The sequence below is a fragment of the Felis catus genome, chromosome B1 (genome assembly GCF_018350175.1).
Source record: "Felis catus isolate Fca126 chromosome B1, F.catus_Fca126_mat1.0, whole genome shotgun sequence".
Taxonomy (NCBI): domain Eukaryota; kingdom Metazoa; phylum Chordata; class Mammalia; order Carnivora; family Felidae; genus Felis; species Felis catus.
Genome location: NC_058371.1, coordinates 42,897,356 through 42,920,035, shown reverse-complemented (window position 1 = coordinate 42,920,035; position 22,680 = coordinate 42,897,356). Strand labels below are relative to the sequence as shown.

Here is a 22,680-nt window from a genome sequence, read left to right as displayed (position 1 = left end):
TAAAGATAGTTTATCACTACCCTTAATGGAGCTATTACTTCCAGGATTGTGTCTTTGATTTTTATCTTATCTGTCACTAACCCCAACTGGGATTTCAATCTCAGACTCATAGTGCTGCTGGTTTTACATTCTTTCCCTACCAAATTTGCTACTTTATTCAAAGTGTTAATGGGGGGTGAAGTTTTTCGTCCTCTTCACCATAACTAGAACCATTTTGCTGACATTTAATTTAATAGTTTTCATGGCCAGCTCTGACTCTGGTAAAATAACAGCATCAACTGATCTCAGAGGGCATAGGAGCAGATTCAGTAAAGACCACAGTTCCCACTACTCTTGATTTTATGGCAGCTTTTCATAAATCCTTCTCACTTTTTTGTTTGTTTTGGTAAGTTTTATAGCCCTGAAATGGCTGTTTTGACAACTTTGCCCAGTTTATGCTTGTTTGGGGAATAGATGATTTAACTATATCTTCTCTTTCTCATAGCCCCCTCATGTACATTTATCTGTACAATTTTCTTTATTCTGTGTCTAACTTATCATAAAATCTAGCACTGATCCATGATAAATACTCTCACATAACTAGGAATAAAAAGGGACTTCCTCATCTGATAAAGCTATCTGCATTTTGTAGTTTTGCAAGCTTCCATCTAAGATCAATTCCCTTTAGTGTGAAGAACTTGGTGTACATTTTCTTTAGTCCAAGACTGCTGATGATAAATGTTCTCAATTATTGTCTGAAAATACCATATTTCATTTTGAAAGGTATTTTCTCTGCACATAAAATAGGAAGACAGTAGATAGTTTGTTTCTTTTTTGGAATTTGTCGTTCAATAATCTTCTGGTTTCCATTGTTTCCGTTGGAAAGTCAGTCTTAAATTGTATTATTACGCTTTTGCTTTTCATGCTTTTTAATATTCTGATTACCTTTATCACTTTTTTTGTGGTTTACAGCACTATCTTTATGATGTATCTTAGTAGTTTTACTTTAATATTTATTGTATATAATGCTTCTTGGATGTGGGATTCAGTGTTTTGTCAGCTGGGACCCATCATCCTGAGAGTAGGAATTATGTTTGAAAAATTAAAAAGAAAATCCAAAGAGACTGGTATTTAGATGAACTTTACCAATTTTTAAAAATGGAATTAGCTTGGAATTGCTTATCTTTAAGAATCAAAAAAGAGTGAAAGAATTACTTTAAAAAAAGTGATCAGGCTAACTTGGAAATGGTTTAAAATTATTAAAATGTTCAGTTATTATTTACAATGCAGGTAAGGCTTTTATATTTTCTTGTTGCTTTATAATTAATTGCATGAATCTTTTTGCAAAACTTCAATGCTTTACCTAAATCTTTTTGATTTATAAATGATATTCTAATATTTCTTTTTATTGAAGGCTAATGATTTCATTTATGGGTAAATTATAGGGATTTGCAGTGTGGAAAATTAATATGTGAATATAAAAAAGAAGAAATAATTAATATTCCAAATGCCACTGCTATTTATGCCAACATAAATGGACACATCTGCGTTGCATTGGATTTTCCACATGATTTTATAATTAGCAAAAAGATGTGGGTAAAAGAAGGAACTGTTTGTGGTAATAATAAGGTATGTAGTCTTTTTCCCCAAATAAATTCTTAATATTTTATACTCTATTTTCAAACGCATGTTTAATATTTTTCTCATAATTGAAGTGTGCATTTGATTTCAAAAATAAAAACTTTAAAAATAAGAAAAAACATTTTAAATCTACATTCATGCAGATTATTTTTCTATAAACATTTTATTGGCTATTTAGTACTTTTTTCATTGATAGTAATGTATCTTCACTGAACGGAGAATCGTACTGTTCTTTCACTAGATTTAAAAAAATTTTTTTTTAACGTTTATTTATTTTTGAGACAGAGAGACAGAGCATGAACGGGGAAGGGTCAGAGAGAGGGAGACACAGAATCTAAAACGGGCTCCAGGCTCCGAGCTGTCAGCACAGAGCCCGACGCGGGGCTCGAACTCACAGACTGCGAGATCATGACCTGAGCCGAAGTCGGTCGCTCAACTGACTGAGCCACCCAGGCGCCCCTCACTAGATTTTATTAAATTGTCTCATGGTACATAGAGATGTAATTCAAGTCATGAATTATCTTTTAATAGAATTACTTGAAAAGAACTGTTAAAATAATGTACACTCATTTTAGTGATGAAAATAATAAAAATGAGATAAAAGCAAAATCATTCAAATGCATATATATGAGATGTGACTACTTTCCATGTTCATGGACCTTCCAACAACTATTTTTATACCCATACAAACAATTGTGAAATACTTAGTATACTAACTATATTTTATATATATGTGATACTTGAATTTTTTTCTTCCAATATCTTATCTAAATTCAAGTTAATATATAGTGTCATATTGGTTAACATATAACATGATCTTATATGTAGAAAGCCATAAACATTACACAGAGATACAGAGATACACACACTATATTAGAACTAATAAATTCAGCAAAGTTGTAAGATATACAATCAGGACATAAAAATCAGTGAGTGGAATCTCTACATAGTAAAGGTAAACATTCTGAAAAGGGAATTATGTTATCAGCTCCACTTATCACATCAATAAGAATAAAATACTTAGGAATTAACTTAATAAAGGAAGTAAAAGCCTCGTACACTGAAAACTATAGTTAACATATAGTGTCATATAGTTAACATATAGTGTCATATTGGTTTCAAGGGTAGGATTTAGTGATTCATCACTTGTATATGCAGTGCTCATCATCACAAGCGTCCTCCTAAATGCCCATCACCATTTAGCTCATTCCCCCACCTACTTCCCCCTCACCCTCTTCCCTTCCATCAACCCTGTTTGTTCTCTTTTTGCTTCCCTTCCCTTATGTTCATCTCTTTTGTTTCTTAAATTCCACATATAAGTGAAATCATATGGGCCATCTGGGGCTACTCTGGGCTTGCGTTGTATCAGATCAGGAGTTTCCTAGAGATGTGGTAACACCAAACTGTAGGGCACTTTCCTTGTGTTGTCTCCTGAGAAGGTTGGTGGGCAGGGCCTACAGTCAGACCAGATGCCTGTCCCTAGTCCACTGCTGAGGCTGCAGTGGCACTGGTACGTGTGATTATTTGGCACGCCTCCCAGGGCAAGAGTCATGTTAGAGTGGTGCTGGCTACTATTGGGGCAGCTTGCACACTGCTTGTGGCACTACTTTGGATGAGCATGGCCAAAGGCATATTGGAGGCAAATAATTGTAGAAGAACTCAGGGGGAGGGTTAGCAAGGTTTGTGTGGGCCTGCTGTGGTGGACAGGCTATGTCTGCAGGAGAATGCAGGGGCAGGGTGGCCTACTAGCAAACTAGATGGAATGTTGATGCTGTGCTGTTTCACACAGGTGTCTGTGTGTCTAGTGTGTGGGGCAGAGAAGAGAAATAGTGCCCTCCAGCTCCTTTGTTCCTGGAAAAGTCTCCCAAAGATCCCTCTCTTCCGGCTCAGACTCAGACATTAGTGAACAAATCTCCCTCTCATATACCCCATATACACTGCTGCTTCTGTGCTCCATCTCCACGGGGCTGTTTGTTGTGCTGTCTCTTTAAGGGCTCAAGTTTCCAATCACCTTTCCTGGCTCTCCCAGAGTCAAGCCCAGTGATTTTTGAAGTTCCAGGCATTAAGCCTCACTGATTGTAAGAACTTGTGAAATTATGACCTTCTGGTTTTCAAAGCCAGATGTTATAAGGATTTGTCTTTGTCATGTGAGTTCCTCATGCCTGAGTATTCTGGTGTGAGGGGTTCTTTCTCTGTTTTCTCCACGCCTGAGGTATCTCTACCTCCTGTGGACAGTCCTGTAATTCTGTTGAGCTCTGGATTATCCCTTCATACTTTCTCTGAGGTGGTCTTTTTTCTACATTTAGCTATGGAGAGTCTGTTCTGCCAGTCTACAGGTTATTTTTTGGGGGGTTCTGTACACCGATATGGGTGTTGTCTAGTTGTATCCATGGGACGAGGTGAGCTTAGGATTCTCCTACTCTGCCATCTTCCCTGGGAGTGTAGCTGTGTGTTTTTAATAGATAGTGCTTACTATATTGAGGTAGCTTCCCTCTACTCCTAATTTGTTAGATTCTTTTTTATCATTAAAAGGTGTTCAATTTTGTCATATGGTTTTTCTACTTCAATCGAGATGGTTGTGTGATTATTTCCCCCCTTTATTCCTTTAATGTAGTGTATTACATTGATTTTTGTATGTCGAATCATTGCCACATTCCATAAATTAATCCTACGTGGTTATGATATGCAAATTTTTAATATGTTGTTGAATTCTGTTTACTCATGTTTTGTTGAGAACATTGCATTAATATTTACAATCAATATTTGTTTGTAGTTTTCCTTTATTATCGTGTCCTTGGTTTTTATATTAGGGTAATTCTGGCCTTATAGAATGGATCTGGAAGTGTGCCTTCCTGTTACATTTGTTGGAAGAATTTGAGAAAGATGATTTAAATATTTGGTGAAATTCTGTAAATATTTAGTAAAATTCACCAATGAAGCTATCTGGTCCAGGAATTTTCTTTGTTTCAAGGATTTTGATTACTGATTTAATATCTTTATGAGTTATAGGTCTAGTCAGATTTTCTATTTCTCTTTGATGTAATGTTGGTAGATGGGGTGTTCCTAAAAATTTGTTCATTTTATTAGCTTATCCAAATGTTGGTGCTCAGTTTTTCACCGTATAAAGCTTGTTATTTCTGTAAAATTGATAGCAATGTGCTCACCTTTATTTCTAATTTACTTATTTGAATATTATTTATTTTAGTAATTCTAGGTAAAAGATTTTTCAATTTTTTTGGTCTTTAATTTTTATTCTCTGATTTGGTTTTCTGTTTTCTCTTTTATTTAAATTCTAATCTTTGTTATTCCCTTCCTTCTGCCACCTCTTGGCTTGTTTGCTTGTTTGTGTGTTTGTTTGTTTATGGTGAAAGTTTAAGTTTTTTATTTAAAATTCTTCTTCCTTTTCTAGGGGCACTTGGATGGGTCAGTCAGTTGAGCTTCCAACTCTTGCTTTCGGCTCAGATAGCATAGTTCATGGGATCGAGCCCCGCATTGGTTTCTGTGCTGATAGCACAGAGCCTGCTTGGGATTATCTCTCTTCCTCTCTCTCTGCTCCTCCCCTGCTCACACACACTCTTTCTCACTCTCACTCTGTCTCGAAATAAGTGAATAAACATTTTTTAAAAATTTAAAAATAAAATCATTCTTCCTTTGTAACGTGTTGGCTTACAGTTAAAAATTACTGCCAGCAGTGTTTTCCTGCATTTCATGTCTGGTGTATTGTGTTTTTGTTTTCTTTTGTTTCAGAATATTTTCTAATTTCCATTGTGTATTTTTGTTGACTAGTTTTTTTTTTATTTCATATATGATAATTTCACATATTTGTAAATTTTTCAGTGTTCCTTCTGATTTTACTGTATAGTTTCACTTTACTGTAATCAGAAAAGATACTTTGCATAATTTCAATCTTTCCAAATTTATTAAGACTTGTCTTGTGACTATATATGTCCTAATGTATACAATGCCCATGTGCAGTTGAGACAAATGTGTATTTTGCTATTGTTAAGCAGTGTTCTATATATGTCTATTAGGTCCAATTGTTATACAGTGTTTTCACATCCTCTATTTCTTTATTGATCTTCTGTCCCCTTCTTTATTGATCTTCTGTCCCCTTCTTTTCAAAAGTGGAATATTGGGGCGCCTGAGTGGCGCAGTCGGTTAAGCGTCGGACTTCAGCCAGGTCACGATCTCGCGGTCCGTGAGTTCGAGCCCCGCGTCGGGCTCTGGGCTGATGGCTCAGAGCCTGGAGCCTGTTTCCGATTCTGTGTCTCCCTCTCTCTCTGCCCCTCCCCCGTTCATGCTCTGTCTCTCTCTGTCCCAACAATAAAAAAAAAAAAAAAAAAAAGTGGAATATTGAAGGATATTATTGTAGAGCTATCTATTTCTCTCAGCAATTCTGTTTGTGCCGTTATGTGGGAGTTCTGATGTTTGATATATACATGTTTATCATTTGTATGTTTCTTGGTGAATTTTGATTACTTATTAATCTAGAGTGTACTTTTTTCCTTGCAATGATAGTTGATTTAAAATCTATTTTGTCTGATATTATTATAGCCATTCTCATTCCCTTTTGTTGTTACTTTCATGGAATATATTTTTCCATCCTTTCAATTTCTACATGTTTGTGACATTGGATATCAAGTGAATGTCTTGCAGAAAGAGTCCCTTTAAACATATAGTTGAGCAATGTTATCCATTCTGCCACCCCATGGTATTTGATTGAAGAATTTAATCCATTAACATTAATGTAACTGATAGAAAAGGACTTACTTTTGACATTTTATTATTTTTATATTTCTTATAACTTTTTTTGTACATCATTTCCCCATCACTACCTTCATTTTTCTTTAGTTCATGTTTTGTAGTAACACATTTTTTATTCTTTTCTCTATACCTTTTGTATATATTCTATAGATTATTATATTTGTGGTTACTATGGGATTGCATATAGCATCCTAAAGTTATAACAATCTAATTTGAACTAATACCAAGTTAACTTCAAGTATACACAAACATCTACCCTTGTACATCTTTGCCCTCCACACTTTTTTTGATGTCAAAAATTACATTTTATATACTGTGTACCCATTAACACAGACTTATAATTATTTAATTTTATGTATTTGTCTTTTTAATCTCAGAAATTTTCAAAATGGAGTTATAAATGAAAACTACAATACTACTAATTTGTATACTTTCATCATTTATTTATTGTTACCAGAGATCTTTATTTCTGTGTGTTAATTCTAGTTACAGACTAGCAAGTTTTTATTTATCTTGTAGGACTCCTTTTAGTACTTTTTTGTAGGCTAGGTCTTATGGTAATAAATTCCCTCAAATTTTATTTCTTTTTAATATGAGAATGTATAAATTTCCCCTATCAAATTCAGCTCAGTTTTGTTGGATATAGAATTCTAAGTTGTCAGGACTTTTTATTTTCCTTCTAGCATTTCCAATATATGAGCCCATTGCGTTTTGGTTTTAAAAGTTTTTAATGAGGAATCTGCTATAATTTTGTTAAGGATAATTTGGCATTTTGTTTGATTATAATGTGTTTTGGTGTGAATCTCTTTGCCTTTGCCTTAGTTGGTATTCATTTGTCTCATAGGATTTGTAGATCCATGTTATTCTTCAAACATGGGGCATTTCAGACATCAGTTTTTCAACTAATTTCCCTGTCTCCTTTTTTCTCATCTACTTCAAGGAGTCCCATAATATGTATTTTGATCTGCTTGATGGTATTTCATAACTCTCTTTATCTTTGTTCATTTTCTTTGTTTTTTTCTTTCTTCATCTAAGACTCCAAAGTTTAAAATGTCTTATCTTTAAATCACTGATTCTTTCTTCTGCCAACCAAAATTTGTTTTTGAGTCTGAATAATAAATTTTTAAATTTAGTTATTACATGTTTGCCTCATAATTTTTTGGTTGCTATTTATAATTGCTATCTCTTTGTTGATATTCTCATTTTGTTAATATATAATTTTTCTGATTTTCTTTCTTTCTTAAACTATGTTTTTATTTAAATTTTCTTTTATTTAACTTTTTCATATTTAGTATAGTTATTTAAAAATAACATTATGTCACTTAATCTTCTTTCTTTGAATGGACCATGTTCTCCTGTTTCTTTTTCTACCTTTTGATTGTTGTTTGTTGTTGTTGTTGTTGAAAATTGGACATTTGAGAAAACAGACATTTCTCCCAGTGTTCGCAGACTGACTCTGTGCTTGGGAAGTTGGGTGTGCTCTAAGCCTTGGAATCAGCCTGAGGAGAAAGAAAGCTTGTGGTCTTCTCAGAACTTTTGTGATGATGCATCTTTCCTGGGCTTCCCTGTGGCTTTTTTGATTTCCCACATACATGGATATTATCAGATGTCTTACTTTTCAAAATATTCTCATGCCATCCTCTCCTTTGGGCTTCACATCATCTATTGTATGCCTTTACCCATTATTTTTTGCCCAGGTGCTTGCAAAACTTAAGTCTCCTTGCATCATTCCTGAGCAGTGTCCATTGTTTCTCCTTATCTAAGATTCAAGTTAGGTTATACAGAGACCAGTCCTTCAGGTAGCTCCCAAGAAAAATACGAAATTGAAAATATGTTTTCCTCTGCTCCCTTCAGTTCAAAGGAAATCATTGTGAACTCAGCAGTTTCCTCCTCCATACCAAGACTATGCCATGCTGGGGAAGGAGTGGGGCAAATTATATTTTAAAAATTCCACAAAGTTTGGAGCACCTAGGTGGCTCAACTGGTTATACATCCAACTCTTGATTTTGGCTTAGGTCATGATCTCATGGTTTGTGAGATTGAGCCCCGCATTGGGCTCTCTATGCTGACAGCACACCTCTGCTTGGGATTCTCTCTCTCCCGCTCTCAAAATAAATCAGTAAACTCTAAAACAATTACCACAAATTTTTTTACAATTTTAAATTTGGCTGTTTCTTGATTGGGCATTTTCTTGGTTGCCATAGACCATTGACTATTTCTAGAGTTCTTATTGGTTATTTTAGCCAGCTTTCCTTCTTATTATTTTAAAAATATCTCCAAGATAGAACAAGAACTTTGGACTTTATAATGCACCATTCTGTTGATGCCTCTGTCCAGATTATTTTTTCAGTATTTAGTAAAACCTGCTTATAATTCTGTCACTTGTACAGGGTAGACATGATCACTTAAAGTCTATTTGCTTGGTCACTGATGGCCTGTAGAGGAATACTGGCTTCAGCTTTTGGTTACTTTTGTGGAATCATATTGTCTCATTTTAACTTTTGTGAACTTAAAATTATTTTCACTTTATCTCTGGTACAGTCATGTGTTCTTTTCAAGGAATATGTGCACATAATTTATTCACTATTTCAAGTCCTCTGTACAAGAAGGTTTCTACAGAATCCTACTCTAACATAGTGACAAGAATAAGAAACTGCATCAGTTTTCTTACCACAAACCAAATTTTCAAAAAATCTGTCTCAAAATGTTTGGTGAGGAACCATTGTTTTCATTATATTATATTATATTATATTATATTATATTATATTATGATATGGTGATAAAGAACTTCTGTGATTTTGTAGCTAGCTCCCCACTTTGGATGGTGTTTTTTCCTAGCCTTTCTGCATGGTACAACTGAAGTAAGGATGTTAAAGCCAAAAAACTTTTTTTCATTGCACAAATAGAATACTCATAATACCAACAATGGCTTCTCAACTTTTTTCTTCTCTAGTTGAAAGAATTTATTTAATGCTTAGAAAAGTTATGTTTATCTTCTTCTTGACAACAACTCTGCAAATTATTTATTTAGCTTCTCTGCCCAAGTGCTAGTTAGGTGATAAAGCATCATTGTAACAAAACAGATATATTTCTAACAATAGCAACACTAGTCTGTATCCACAGCTAGAACTTTTATTCTCTTACCCCAACCCCTCAGAATAGCCTGGTCATCAATTTATAATAAGTATATTTCCTTCTTAAACAGAGGTATGGGTTGCCAAAATTATCAGACACCTTTAATAATGTGTTATTTCATACTCACCATGTTTAGCAAAACCTTTTTTGGGAAGATTCATTGTCTGGTTTTAAAAATTAGTATATTATTATTATATATTTTTAAGAAAAGACTCCCAAAGAAATACTGACAATATTTAGAAAACATTTTTATAAAAATAATATTTCCAGTTACATGTTCTTTGGTTTGCCATGTCACTCAGAGACTTTTCATAAGGTCAATAAATGTTTAAATATTTTAAAAATATTAAGCATAGTTGAAAGAAGTTGAAAGAAGTCTCAAAAAATAGCTGCTAAACTTTTGAGCTTTCTGCGTAGCTTTCCCTACCTCAATCAATCATACTACTACTAAGAGTGTTATATAAACCAGAAACCTTGGTGTCATTGACCCATCTTTCTTTTCATCCTCCAATAAAATCAATTTATCATTAAAATTAAGTGTATTAAACTTTTTAATGATATCTCAAATAGAACCATGATTTTCATTACACCATTACCACTCAATTTCACTCTATGGTTATCATTTTCTGGACTACCGTAAGGTGTCCTAATTTGTCTCTCAACATTTTCTATTGCCTTTTCCATCCTTTTTTCCAAAACGTATTTTTATCAGCTCTCCATCTTCCATGAAATCTCTAAAAACAACCAATTGCTTGCAGGTTATAGGCCATCTTTCTGCATAAGAATGTAAGGCCCCACGGGCTCCTGGGTGACTGTGTCGTTTGAGCATCTGACTTTGGCTCAGGTCATGATCTCACAGTTCATGAAATGGAGCTCCACAGCGGACTCCACACTGGCAATGCGGAACCTGCTTGGGATTCCTGCTCTCTCTTCTCTCTCTGCCCCTGCCCCACTTGTGCTTTCTCCCTCTCTCTCTCTCTCTCTCTCAAAATAAATAAATAAACTTTAAAAAAATAATGTAAGACCCTGCACAATCCTGCCATTACAGTTACTGTCACATCACATTTGGCCTTTTTATTTGTGCATTTCTATATCTTTTACTGCAATATGAACAAAATGAGATTTTTTTTTGTTCACTGGTTTTTTCTCAGGACAGGCATGCTGTAGGACTCAATTATTTAGTGAATTCATGATTAAATGGTTGTTCTCTGTGTACCAGCTACACTGCTGTTAATATTTCTCAAAAGTTTTGTATTATCTTTCAATGTAGGGTCATTTTAAATATTATTTCTTTTCCTATAAGTACTTTGTCTTTCATTTCTATCCTTGCTTAAGTCTTGTTCAACATCTGGGGTTGATAAGAGGTTTGATAAGATTAAACTATTCCCACATATCAGATAAATTCCCTGTGCTTTTATCATTATAGTATTTATGACATAGTTATCTTCACTTTTATTTATTTGATGTCTTTTATACCAGCACAAGAAGAGAAGATACTTCTGTTGTTTTCTTGACTATCAGATAATCAGAGTCTCATCTAGTGCTGGAAACAGCACTATAAATTAATCAACTTATTGCTAGTGTGTTAACACTTATTAAATAAATACCTTTTATATCAGTATCGTAGAGAATTCTTTTAATGAAATGTCAAATATAGATGTTATTTCAGTTATTTTACTTTGGCTTATTTTCTTTTCAGGTTTGCAAGAATAAAGAATGTGTAGATGCTGGATATTTGAATTATGATTGTACTCCAGAAAAATGCAATGAACGTGGTGTAAGTGCAGTAATGTGATGTGAGAATAGAAATCACTGAGAGTAATACTAGAAAGTAAACACATAACTGAACACACAAACACAGACACACACACACACACACACACACACGTTTATATACTCATAAACCACATAAGAATATTGACCTCATTTGACCTAAGTATTATTTTAAAATTCTACTGGAACACAAATAATTATAGCTCTTATCTTAAAAGATGATATTTCTCCTGGTTTCAGGTATGCAATAATAAAAAGAACTGTCACTGTAACCCTTCGTATTTGCCTCCTAATTGTGAAACTAGTGATGATGCATGGACTGGTGGGAGTGTTGACAGTGGAAATTTTCCACCTCAAGTAGCTGCTGGCCTTGCCAGTTCTGGTAAGTATTAATAAAAAATTGAAAACATAACTAAAACTACATTTTAATTTATTAAATTTAATAAAATAAATAATATTTTATTTAGTTGTCTATAATCTATATTTAGATTAGATATGGCCTTAAATAATAAATCATATGAGGAAAGTTTATATTTTACTTGTAGAGAGTAATATAACATAGGTAACATATATTATATATAAGGCATATCAGTAAAAGCCCAGGCAGGAAAACAAAAATCACTTAGCCCTTCACACAGAAGGAATTCAACATAAGCCATCAGGCAACACACAATGGCAGAGATGAAAGCCAATCGGAGAATCTTTAGGCAACACAGGAATCCACTATCACTTCGGCAGTTGGAGGGACAATGAAAGGAGGCAGTATTACTAGTACCAACATCTGAGCCATCTAGCATGACTTGTAACTATGGTCAGGGTTACATACCAGCAGGTAGATCACAAGCAGAGGTACTATCATGAAGAGTTATAGAGCATATAAGCCACTATGGGAGATGGTGCAGAGACGGGGGTTAAATACTATAAATAGTTTGACTATTCTGACCCTCCAAAAGTTTTTCAGTTACTCCTGTTAGCCTAATATAACTAGAAGTCTGGAGTTCTTAGAAAATGCAGTTTCCTACAATTTTTCTTCAAAGAAGATGGATTTTAGAGTAAGCCAAGCATATCCAATGGTGATTAGGGACAGTCTTAATATAAAAACCTAAATTTCAGATAATTAAAGCAGCTTTTCCCAGATTTTGAGCTAGAGGTAGTTTTTAACATTTCCACATTCATTCCAGTGTTTGCCATATGGTAATAGATTGGTAAGTTAAAAACATTAGAGTATACTTAATGCATTTCAAACTGTTTCCATTCTGTAGAACAATTAGTTTGCAGTAACTTATCTTCAAATCGGCTGTAATTTATTGCTTCTGTCCATGCACACACATTTCACCCATAATCAGAAGAGACCACTTCTTTCATTGAGTCCAGGTTGACCTTAGTGGTATAACTGATCATTAAAATGTATAGAAGTGAGATTCTGACTGGGTTTTTTAGAATACTAATTCTTGCAACTCTCATTGTTGGAATGCTCATTCTGTTGAAAATCATCTTCCCTATTTGAAATTTGACTACATTGAGACACAAAATATGAATTCCCCAAATTCATGACGCACAAAAAGAACACAATTAAATGATTGTTTTAAGTTTCTATGTTTGGGTAAAGTTTCCTGCACCTCTTTCTATCTATAATAGAAAACAATTTGGTAACTAGTGTATTTATATAAAAGGAATCCAAGACATATGGCATTAGCTTTAGAATTGGATGGTACATGGAAGGTAGAAAGTCATCTAGGAAACTGTTGAAGACTTTTGGTATATGTTGAAATTGTCTTGAGAATACTGTTGGTGAACAATTCAAAGATAGCTTTAAAACATGTTATTAGAAATTGGAGAAATAAGGACATTTATTATGAAGTGGCAAATTGTTTGGCATCACTGTTGCCTGTGACAATATGGAAAATAGAATTTATGGTTCTGGTCAGCAAGATTTCCAGGTAGATTGTAAAGATTTCCAGTAGGTGATTTAATTTGCCTATGATAAAGTATGAGAAGAGAGTAATAGTTAATGAAGACACATTTCAATTCTCAAGTAAAATGTAGATCAAATATAAAAGACAGGATTTTGTGTTTTGTTTTGGTTTGGCTTAGTTTGAAAATAAAATATTCTCATCCTTAGACTCTTCCAACAAAACATGCTTATTGAGAGAAATGGCTAAAAACTAAATCTGAGATATTGAACAATAAAATTTGACATCAGTTAACAATTAAGTCAAGCATGTGACTGTAAGACTCTTTTAAATCCTAAAAAAAACCAAAGTGATGAATTTTATAGATCTTATCTATGCAAAAGGTCTTCTAAGTGTTGTATTAGAATGCTTCTAAAAACTCTGAAAAAGTAAGGCTATGAAGAATGTTGAATAAGTTATCTCATAGCAGCCTCACCAGGGTCCAATATAGAAAAAATTTTATCTCAAAAAGATTTGTGGGCATGACTTTTCCTTTGATTAATGGGGTGTACTTTTTATTTGACACACAAGAAGCCCACACATTTTAAAGGAATTGTATCAGCTCAGACTAAAAGTGATGAAAATAGTACATAAATTCTTTGAGTCCCAATTAGTTATGGGCAAGAAACAAGGCTGATAAAGCTATTCAGTTGTAAAAATGGCTATTCCTATGGAAAAGGAATTATAAATCAAAGATATAACCAAGAAACCAGAATTAAAATTTCTTTAGCCTGTGGGTTTATAATTTTTAAATATCAATACCAACAAAAATAACCAGCCCCCCACCCCAACTCTAGAAATAGATGTTTTCACAAATTAAATCCAGAAAATTTTTGCAAGGAAGAAATACCATTTTCAAAAAACTGGTAGGAAGGACTTTTATCACCTCGTTGTATAAGGAAAATATAACCCTGATACCAAATCCAGACAAGTAAGTTAACATAGATAAAGTTACAGAAAAACATCTTTTATAAAAACAGATGTAAACATTCTTACCAATATATTAGCATATTCTATAGCTATCTATATTAAAAGGATAGTAATCTGGACTAATTGGGATTTATCTTAGAAATACAAGTCTCCTGTATCACTTGAAAGTCAATCAGTGGAATTCATCAAATCAATGAAATTATTTTTAAAAAGTATACAATTTTGTCATGTGATGCATAAAAATCATTTGACAAAAAATTCAACACCTATTTATGAATTTTTTTTAAAAAACTGAGAACTAACAGAAGTAAACTTGATCAATCTGATAAAGAGCATCAACAGAAAATGTACCTAATACAACTTATGATGAAGTACATTGTTTTTCAAAAAAAAAAAAATTCAAAGCAGGGGAACAAATTATGCTGTCACCATACCTATTCAACATTTTCCCATAAATCCTAGCCATCCTAACTATAGTGCAATAACAAAAAACAAGAAATCAAGAACATAAAGATTATTATCAGAAAGGATGAAATGAGACTGCATATGTTGTAGTTAAGTACAATATTAAATCCTAAGGGATCTACAAAACACTTCTAGAAGTAATATATTTTGAAAGATCAGAGGAAATAATGTTCAAAAGTTAGTAGTATTGTTTTATAATAACAGCAGTAAATGGAAACCAACTTATAATTAGTACTATTTACACTATTATAAAAATATAATATTTTGGAAATAAATTTAACAAAATATGTATAATATCTTTACACTGAAACTAAAACAGAAATGCAGACAGATGTTAAACATAAAAATAAGTTGAGAAATTTGCCATGTACACCAGGTTTATTATTTTAAGATTCTCACCAAATCTATAGATTAAAAAACCCAATCATAAGAGCATGCAACTTTTTATATATTAATATTTGATTCTAAAAGATTTGCAAAAGTGCTCAGAATAGCCAAAAAAATTAATTAATTAATTAATTAAAAAAACAACCCACCCTGAAAAAAAGCTTAGTCTATTTCCCTTATATTGAATTTAGTATATTACAGATTTAAATATAGTTATGTTAATGAAGACAGTGTGGCATTGGTAATGGATAGATATACAAACAGATCAATGATATGGAATATGGAATAGGGAGTCTTGATATATGGTTAAACATTTTTTTCAAGGAAGATACAAAGATAGTTCAATGAATAAAAATCATTTCAAAACATTGTATTATAACAATTGAATATCTACATAAGACCATTGACCCTTAAAATCTCAACTTGCCAATTTATATGAAATAAATCATAAATCTAAATGCATAAATGAAAACTATATATCTTCATGAGGGAAGCAGGGGAATTTTTTTTTTTAAATTTAAATGTTTATTTATTTTTGAGAGAGAGAGAGAGAGACAGAGCACGAGTGGGGGAGGGGCAGAGAGCAAGGGAGACAGAATCTGAAGCAGGCTCCAGGCACTGAGCTGTCAGCACAGAGCCCAAGAACTGTGAGATCATGAACTGAACCAAAGTCGGAAGCTTAACTGACTGAGCCACCCAGGTACCCCAGGAAGCAGGGAAATTTCTACATGACCTTGGAATAAGCAATAATTTCTTAGACAAGACATGAAAATACATACCAATACAATACAATACAATACAATACAATACAATACAATACAATAAAAGAAAGGTATTTTGGAACTCATGAAAATTTTATCACATGTACAGTATTTCTTAATAAAAATAGAGTATTGAGAAAGACTGCTTCTGCTCTTCACAGGGGTCACACTTTCTATTCATCTATATTATCAAACAGTTCTGAAGAGAAACTACAGAATAAAGAGTTCTGAGTATAAATAGCAAAGGATAGGACTATTATAGAAGTTAGAAAAAATTTTGGGGGCACTGATGCTATAAACCTATCTACTTCATTTAAAAACATGTTAATTTATAAAACTATAAAAGTTTAAAAAATTTATGCTAATAGTCATATTAAAATATAGAAATGATTTATTTTTTAAATGACTCTCCAGAAATTTTATTTACTTATTTATTTATTTATTCAATTAAAGTTAGTTAACATATAGTGTAATAATGATTTCAAGAATAGAATTTAGTGATTCATCACTTACATATAACACCCAGTGCTCATCCCAACAAGTGCCCTCCTTAATGTCCATCACACATTTAACCCATCCCCCCACTCAACATCCTGCCAGCAACCTTCAGTTTGTTCTCTGTATTTAAGACTTTGCTTCCCTCTCTGTTTTTATCTTACTTTTCCTTTCCTTCTTCTATGTCCATCTGTTTTGTTTCTTAAGTTCCACATAATGATATTTGTCTTTTTCTGACTGACTTTTCAGTTAACATTACATTGTAGTTCAATCCACGTTATTGCAAATGGCAAGATTTCCTTCTTTTTGATTGCCGAGTAATACTCTATTGTATATATATGCTACATCTTTATCCATTCATTAGTCAATGGACATTTGGCTCTTTCCATAATTTGGATATTGTTGATAGTGCTGCTATAAACATTGGGGTGCATAGGGCCTTTCAAATCAGCATTTTTGTATCCTTTGGATCAATTCCTAATTGTGCAATTGCTCGGTCCTAGGATGGCTCTATTTTTAATTTTTTGAGAGGGACCTTCATATTGTTTGCCAGAGTAGCTGCACCAGTTTGCATTCTCACCAACATGCAAAAATGTCTCCCCTTTCTCTGCATGCTCAAGAACATCTGTTGTTGCCTGAGTCGTTAATTTCAGCCATTCTGTGGGTGTGAGGTGATATATCATTGTGGTTTTGATTTGTACATCCCTGATGATGAGTGATGTTGAGCATCTTTTCATGTGTCTATTAGCCATCTGGATGTCTTCTTTGGAAAAGTGTCTATTCACGTCTTTTGCCCATTTCCTCACTGGTTTATTTGTTTTTTGGGTGTTGGGTTTTGATAAGTTCTTTATAGATTTTGGATACTAATCCCTTATCTGATATGTCATTTGCAAATATCTTCTCCCATTCCGTTGGTTGCCTTTTAGCTTTGCTAAAAGGATTGTTTCTTTCACTGTGCAGAAACATTTTATTTTGACGAGGTCCCAATAGTTCATTTTTGCTTTTGTTTCCCTTGCCTCCAGGACATACCTAGTAAGAAGATGCTGCAGCCGAGGTCAAAGAGGTTGTTGCCTGTTTGCTCCTTTAGGGTTCTGATGGTTTCCTGTCTCACATTTAGGTCTTTATCCATGGTAAATTTATTTTTTTGTGTATGCTGTAAGAAAGTGGTCCAGTTTCATTCTTTTGCATGTCATGGTCCAGTTTTCCCAACACTATTTCCTAAAGAGACTATCTTTTTATCATTGGATACTCTTTACTGCTTTGTCAATGATTAGTGGGGTCCATTTCTAGATTTTCTATTCTGTTCTACTGATCTGTGTGTCCGTTTTGTGCCAGTACCATACTGTCTTCATGATTACAGCTTTGTAATACAGCTTGAAGTCCAGGATTGTGACGCCTCCAGCTTTGGTTTCCTTTTTCAACATTACTTTGGCTATTTGGGGTCTTTTCTGGTTCCATACAAATTTTAGAATTGTTTGTTGTAGCCCTGTGAAGAACGCTTGTGTTTTTTTTATCGGGATTGCACTGAATGTGTTGACTGCTTTGGGTAGTATCAACATTTTAACAATATTTGTTTTTCAGTCCATGACCATGGAATATTTTTCCATTTTTTTGGTGTCTTAATTCAATTGCTTTCATATGCTGTCTATAGTTTTCAGCATACATATATTTTACCTCTTTGGTTGAATTTATTCCTTGGTATTTTATGGTTTTTGGTGTAATTGTAAATGGGAGCGATTCCTTAATATATCTTTCTGCTACTTCATTATTGGTGTATATAAATGCAACTGATTTCTGTATGTTGACTTTATATCCTGTGACTTTGCTGAATTCCTGGATCAGTTCTAGCAATTTTTTTTTGTGGTGTTCTTCAGGTTTTCTTCATGTAGAGTATCATGTCATCTGCAAAGAGTGAAAGTTTGACTTCTTCCTTGACAGTTTGTATGCCTTTTTTTTTCTTTGTGTTATCTGATTGCTGAGGTTATGACTTCCAGTACCATGTTGAACCACAGTGGTGAGAATGGAAAACCTTGCTGTGTTCCTGATCTTAGGGGGAAGGTCTCAGTTTTTCCCAATTGAGGGTGATATTAGCTGTGGGTCATTCATATTTGGTCTTTATGATGTTGAGGTATGTTCCTTATATCCCTACTTTCTTGAGGGTTTTTTATCAAAAAATGATGCTGTGTTTTGTCAAATGTTTTTTTTCTCCATCTATTGAGAGGATTATGTGGTTCTTATACATTTTTAATAATGTGTTGTGTCATATTGATTGATTTGTGGATATTGAACCATCCCTGCAGCCCAGGAATAAATCCTACTTGATTGTGGTGAATAATGATTTTAATGTATTGTTGGACTTTTTTGCTAATATGAGAATTTTTGCACCCATATTAATCGGGGAAATTAGTATGTAATTCTCCTTTTCAGTGGAGTATTTGTTTTTTGGAATCAAGGTAATTCTGGCTTAATAGAATGAGTTTGGAAGTTTTCCTTCCATGTGTATTTTTTGGAATGGCTTCAAAAGAATAGTTACTAGATTTTCTTTAAATGTTTGGTAGAATTCCCCTGAGAAGCCATCTCATACTGAACTCTTGTTTGTTTGGAGATTTTGATTACTGATTCAATTCCTTTACTGATTATGGGTCTGTTCAAATTTTCTATTTTTCCTGTTTCAGTTTGGTAGTTTATTTGTTTTTAGGAATTTATCCATTTCTTCCAGATTGCTCTACTTGTCATATAATTGCTCATAATATTCTCTTGTGATTGTTTGTATTTCTGTGGTGTTGGCTGTGATCTCTTTCATTCATGATTTTATTTATTTTGGGTCCTTTCCTATTTAATTTTGATAAATCTGGTTAAAGGTTTATCAATTTTGTTAATTCTTTCAAAGAACCAGCTCCTAGTTTTGTTGATCTGTTCTACTATTTTTTTTAATTAAAAAAAAATGTTTACTCATTTTGAGAGAGAGAGTGTGCACATGAGTGGGGGAGGGGCAGAGAGAGAGAGGGAAACACAGAATCCAAAGCAGGCTTCAGACTACGAGCTGTCAGCACAGAGCCCAATGTGGGGCTCACACTCACAAACTGAGAGACCATAACCTGAGCTGAAGTAGGAGGCTTAACCAACTGAGCCACCCAGGCACCCCTCTACTATCTTTTTTCATATCTTTGATCTGCTCTAATCTTTATTATTTCCCTTCTTCTGCTGGTTTGGGGCTTTATTTGCAGTTCTTTTTCCAGCTGCTTTATGTATAAAGTTAGCTTGTGTGTTTGAGACATTTCTTCCTTCTTTAGGAAGGCCTGGATTGCTATATAATTCCCTCTTATGACTGCCTTAGCTGTATCCCAAAAATTTTTAACTATTGTGTTTTCATTTTCATTGGCTTCAATGTACTTTTTAATTTCCTCTTTAATTTCTTGGTTAACCCACTCATTCTTTAGTCGAATGTTCTTTAATATCCAAGTATTTCTGTTCTTTCTAAAATTTTTCTTGTGATTTCAAGTTTCATAGTGTTGTGGTAAGAAAATACACATGGTAGGAGCTTGATCTCTTTGTACTTGTTGAGGGCTGAGAATTGAACCAGTATGCTATCTATTCTGGAGAATGTTAAATGTTCACTGGAGAAGAATAAGTATTCTGCTGCTTCAGGATGAAATGTTCTTAATATATCTGTTAAGTGCATTTGGTACAGTGTGTCATTCAAAGCCATTGTTTCCTTATTGATTTTCTACTTAGGTAACCTGTCCATTGTTTTAAGTGGTGTGTTAAAGTCCCCACTTATAGCATTGTATTATTATCAATGATTTTCTTTATGTTTGTGACAAATTGATGTACATATTTTAGTGTCTCAGCGTTGGGGGCATAAATATTTACAGTTGTTAGATCTTGGTGGATAGACCCCCTTAAGAAATGTCTTTATTATATTCCTGGTAATTGCTTTCAAATCACTGGTGTTTTCTCTCCTAGAAAGACGCTACATTGAAAATGCTTATCATTCCAAACCTACAAGATGGCCATATTTCCTACTCATTCCTTTTTTCATTATTCTCTGTTTACTGATTGCCGCACTGGTAAAAGTTTATTTCCAAAGAAACAAATGGAGAACTGAGGAGTATACAAGCGATGAGTATATTGATTTCATATTTAAGATTCATTCCTTTGATAATTTTTTGGCGTATATATGACCTATTAATAAATAACAACATGATGATATAAATAATAATTCAGATTTAATTTTTATCTTCATGTAAAATATAATACTTAATATATTAATAATCAGTATAGTGCATAATAAATAGAATATTTAAAAGGTCAGGAATTTTAATATTGTAACAACTTGAACTCTGTTGGGATAAATTTAAGTGGAAACGATTTTTAGTTAGTGTTTATCTACCTCTTTTTATTATTTGATCTTAATTATTAAATATGTATTAAACATTATTACTTTATTTTTTATTATTTATATATTTCAAAGTATTTTGTGCATACTATTTTATTAAAAGGAAACAGAGAAATCTAAAAGAGTAATTAGTCTTTTAGGTTGTTAAATAAATTGAAAGTTAGGCAACCAAAGGTTGAAAAGATTAAAAGTTAATAAATAGTAGACTGAACTATTGAGATTATAGTCAAGGCTAATCTTTAGAAAAAATAAAATAAGCTTTCATTAAAAAACCTTAGAAACATCTGAAAATATGCTTCAAAAATAAAAATAAATATTATACTTGTGTTACTTTTCTTCAGAGGAATTGCTATAAAATAATTTGTGCCTTTGGGTTCTGTGTGCTATTCATTTTACTTAATAAACATTAAATTTTATTAAAATATTTAAAGTTCATAAGATAATATAAATAAAAGAGAATACGTTTCACAGAAATGATTTGAAAATGTTATGTAACATTTCTGAAATAATATGCAGGGTGTAAAATTGTTAAAATAATTCAATTTGTAAGGATATTCATATGTTGGGTGACTTTATTGTGGAAAAATGATACCAAATATCTTTGGGAGAGAAAGTAGCTGGTAAAATTCATAGAAATAAATATGGCAGAAGATGAATCACAAGAAAGCTTAATGTTATTTAGCTAATAGTGTCATTAATATGAAAATTATGCATTCATTTTTAGGTAAATTTACATTAATCTATTTTTTTCTCATGTTAATCTTGATTACTAATTGATCAGTGTTCTCAGTGGTAATATATTCTTAAGGAGTGCTTAGTCTCAGATCCTAGATAAGAATTCAAAGCTGTATCAATATTGAAAGTGTATACAGAGTTTTGTGGAACAGTCTTGAAGAAAATATAATTTTAAGTGATTATATTTATTTTGAAATATATAGGCAACTTGAAAGTGAGAGTGAACCTAGGGAGTAGCCAGGAAAACAAGCCATCATACCACAGTGAGTATAAAATAATGTAATAGTGAAAGGTAGAGACAGAGAAACAGAAAATTTAATGTATTAGATAAATTTAAATAACATAATATATATTTAATGGTGATATATTGCTACATAGAATAAAAATTGAATTCAAAAATATTTTTCAATATTGTAAACTATGTCATAGGCATTGTAAACTATAAATGACTTTCCAATTTTCATTTAAAAATTTATTTGCAGTGTGATGTTTTAAATTTGTTTCTTATAACATTTAATCTTTGAGCATTTGTGTATTAAGTTGGTTAAAAATAAATAACATGATAGAACTCTATAATAAGGGTAACCCCATGCTATTTGTTGAATTAATCATTTTTAACTTGATTGGTTAAACAGGTAACTTTTTCCCTTTCATTTATTCTTCCAGAATAATTATCTTCGATGGACAGAAAAAATGAAAAAAAACAAAAACAAAAACAAACAAAAAAAACCCAAAAAACAAAAACAAAACAAACCGCAGTTACCTGCATTGCCTGATTGGGATTCAAAACTTGCATGTTATGGTTCTGATCTAACAAGAAAAGATAGAAGATTTCTCATATAACAAATGTAATATAAATTTATAGTTACATATAAAATTCCACAGATGAATTATTTGTAAGAAAGTCATATTTATGAATTTTTATATTATATATTTATTTTTTAAGTTATACTAATTGTTAGTATGCACTAACTCTGTTAAGCAGTAGGCATGAGATAAAGAAAGGTTATAATAAATCTAATGTCATGATTAAAGGTCACTATTATATTTTAAATTGCAATGCTATGTAGTTACATTATAGTCAGGTCCATTGCCAATAAAAAAAATGATTTGGAGATAATTCTCAATTATATGCTGCTCACAAAAGATGTACCTCAGTTATATAAAGGTTCAAGGTAAAGAATGGAAAGATATCATGGAAATTTATATAAAAAACCTTATACAAAAAAAAGCTTGATCAACTTTAACAGTGAAAGCATTCATA

The 22,680-nt window shown here is 32.6% G+C and overlaps 1 protein-coding gene across 2 annotated transcripts in view; it reads left to right on the top strand.

The window, feature by feature from the left end:
• The window catches only part of ADAM2 (ADAM metallopeptidase domain 2), a 136,181-nt gene extending 113,875 nt beyond the window's left edge, over positions 1-22,306 (top strand). For both annotated transcript variants that reach the window (XM_045055532.1, XM_011281508.4), the window contains 6 exons: positions 1,425-1,608; positions 11,219-11,296; positions 11,533-11,674; positions 20,249-20,408; positions 21,620-21,679; positions 22,083-22,306. In XM_045055532.1, the coding sequence (XP_044911467.1) occupies positions 1,425-1,608; positions 11,219-11,296; positions 11,533-11,674; positions 20,249-20,408; positions 21,620-21,653 (598 nt within the window). In that variant the 3' untranslated portion in view covers positions 21,654-21,679; positions 22,083-22,306. The remainder of the gene's footprint in view (positions 1-1,424; positions 1,609-11,218; positions 11,297-11,532; positions 11,675-20,248; positions 20,409-21,619; positions 21,680-22,082) is intronic.
• The last annotated feature ends 374 nt before the right edge of the window (positions 22,307-22,680 follow it).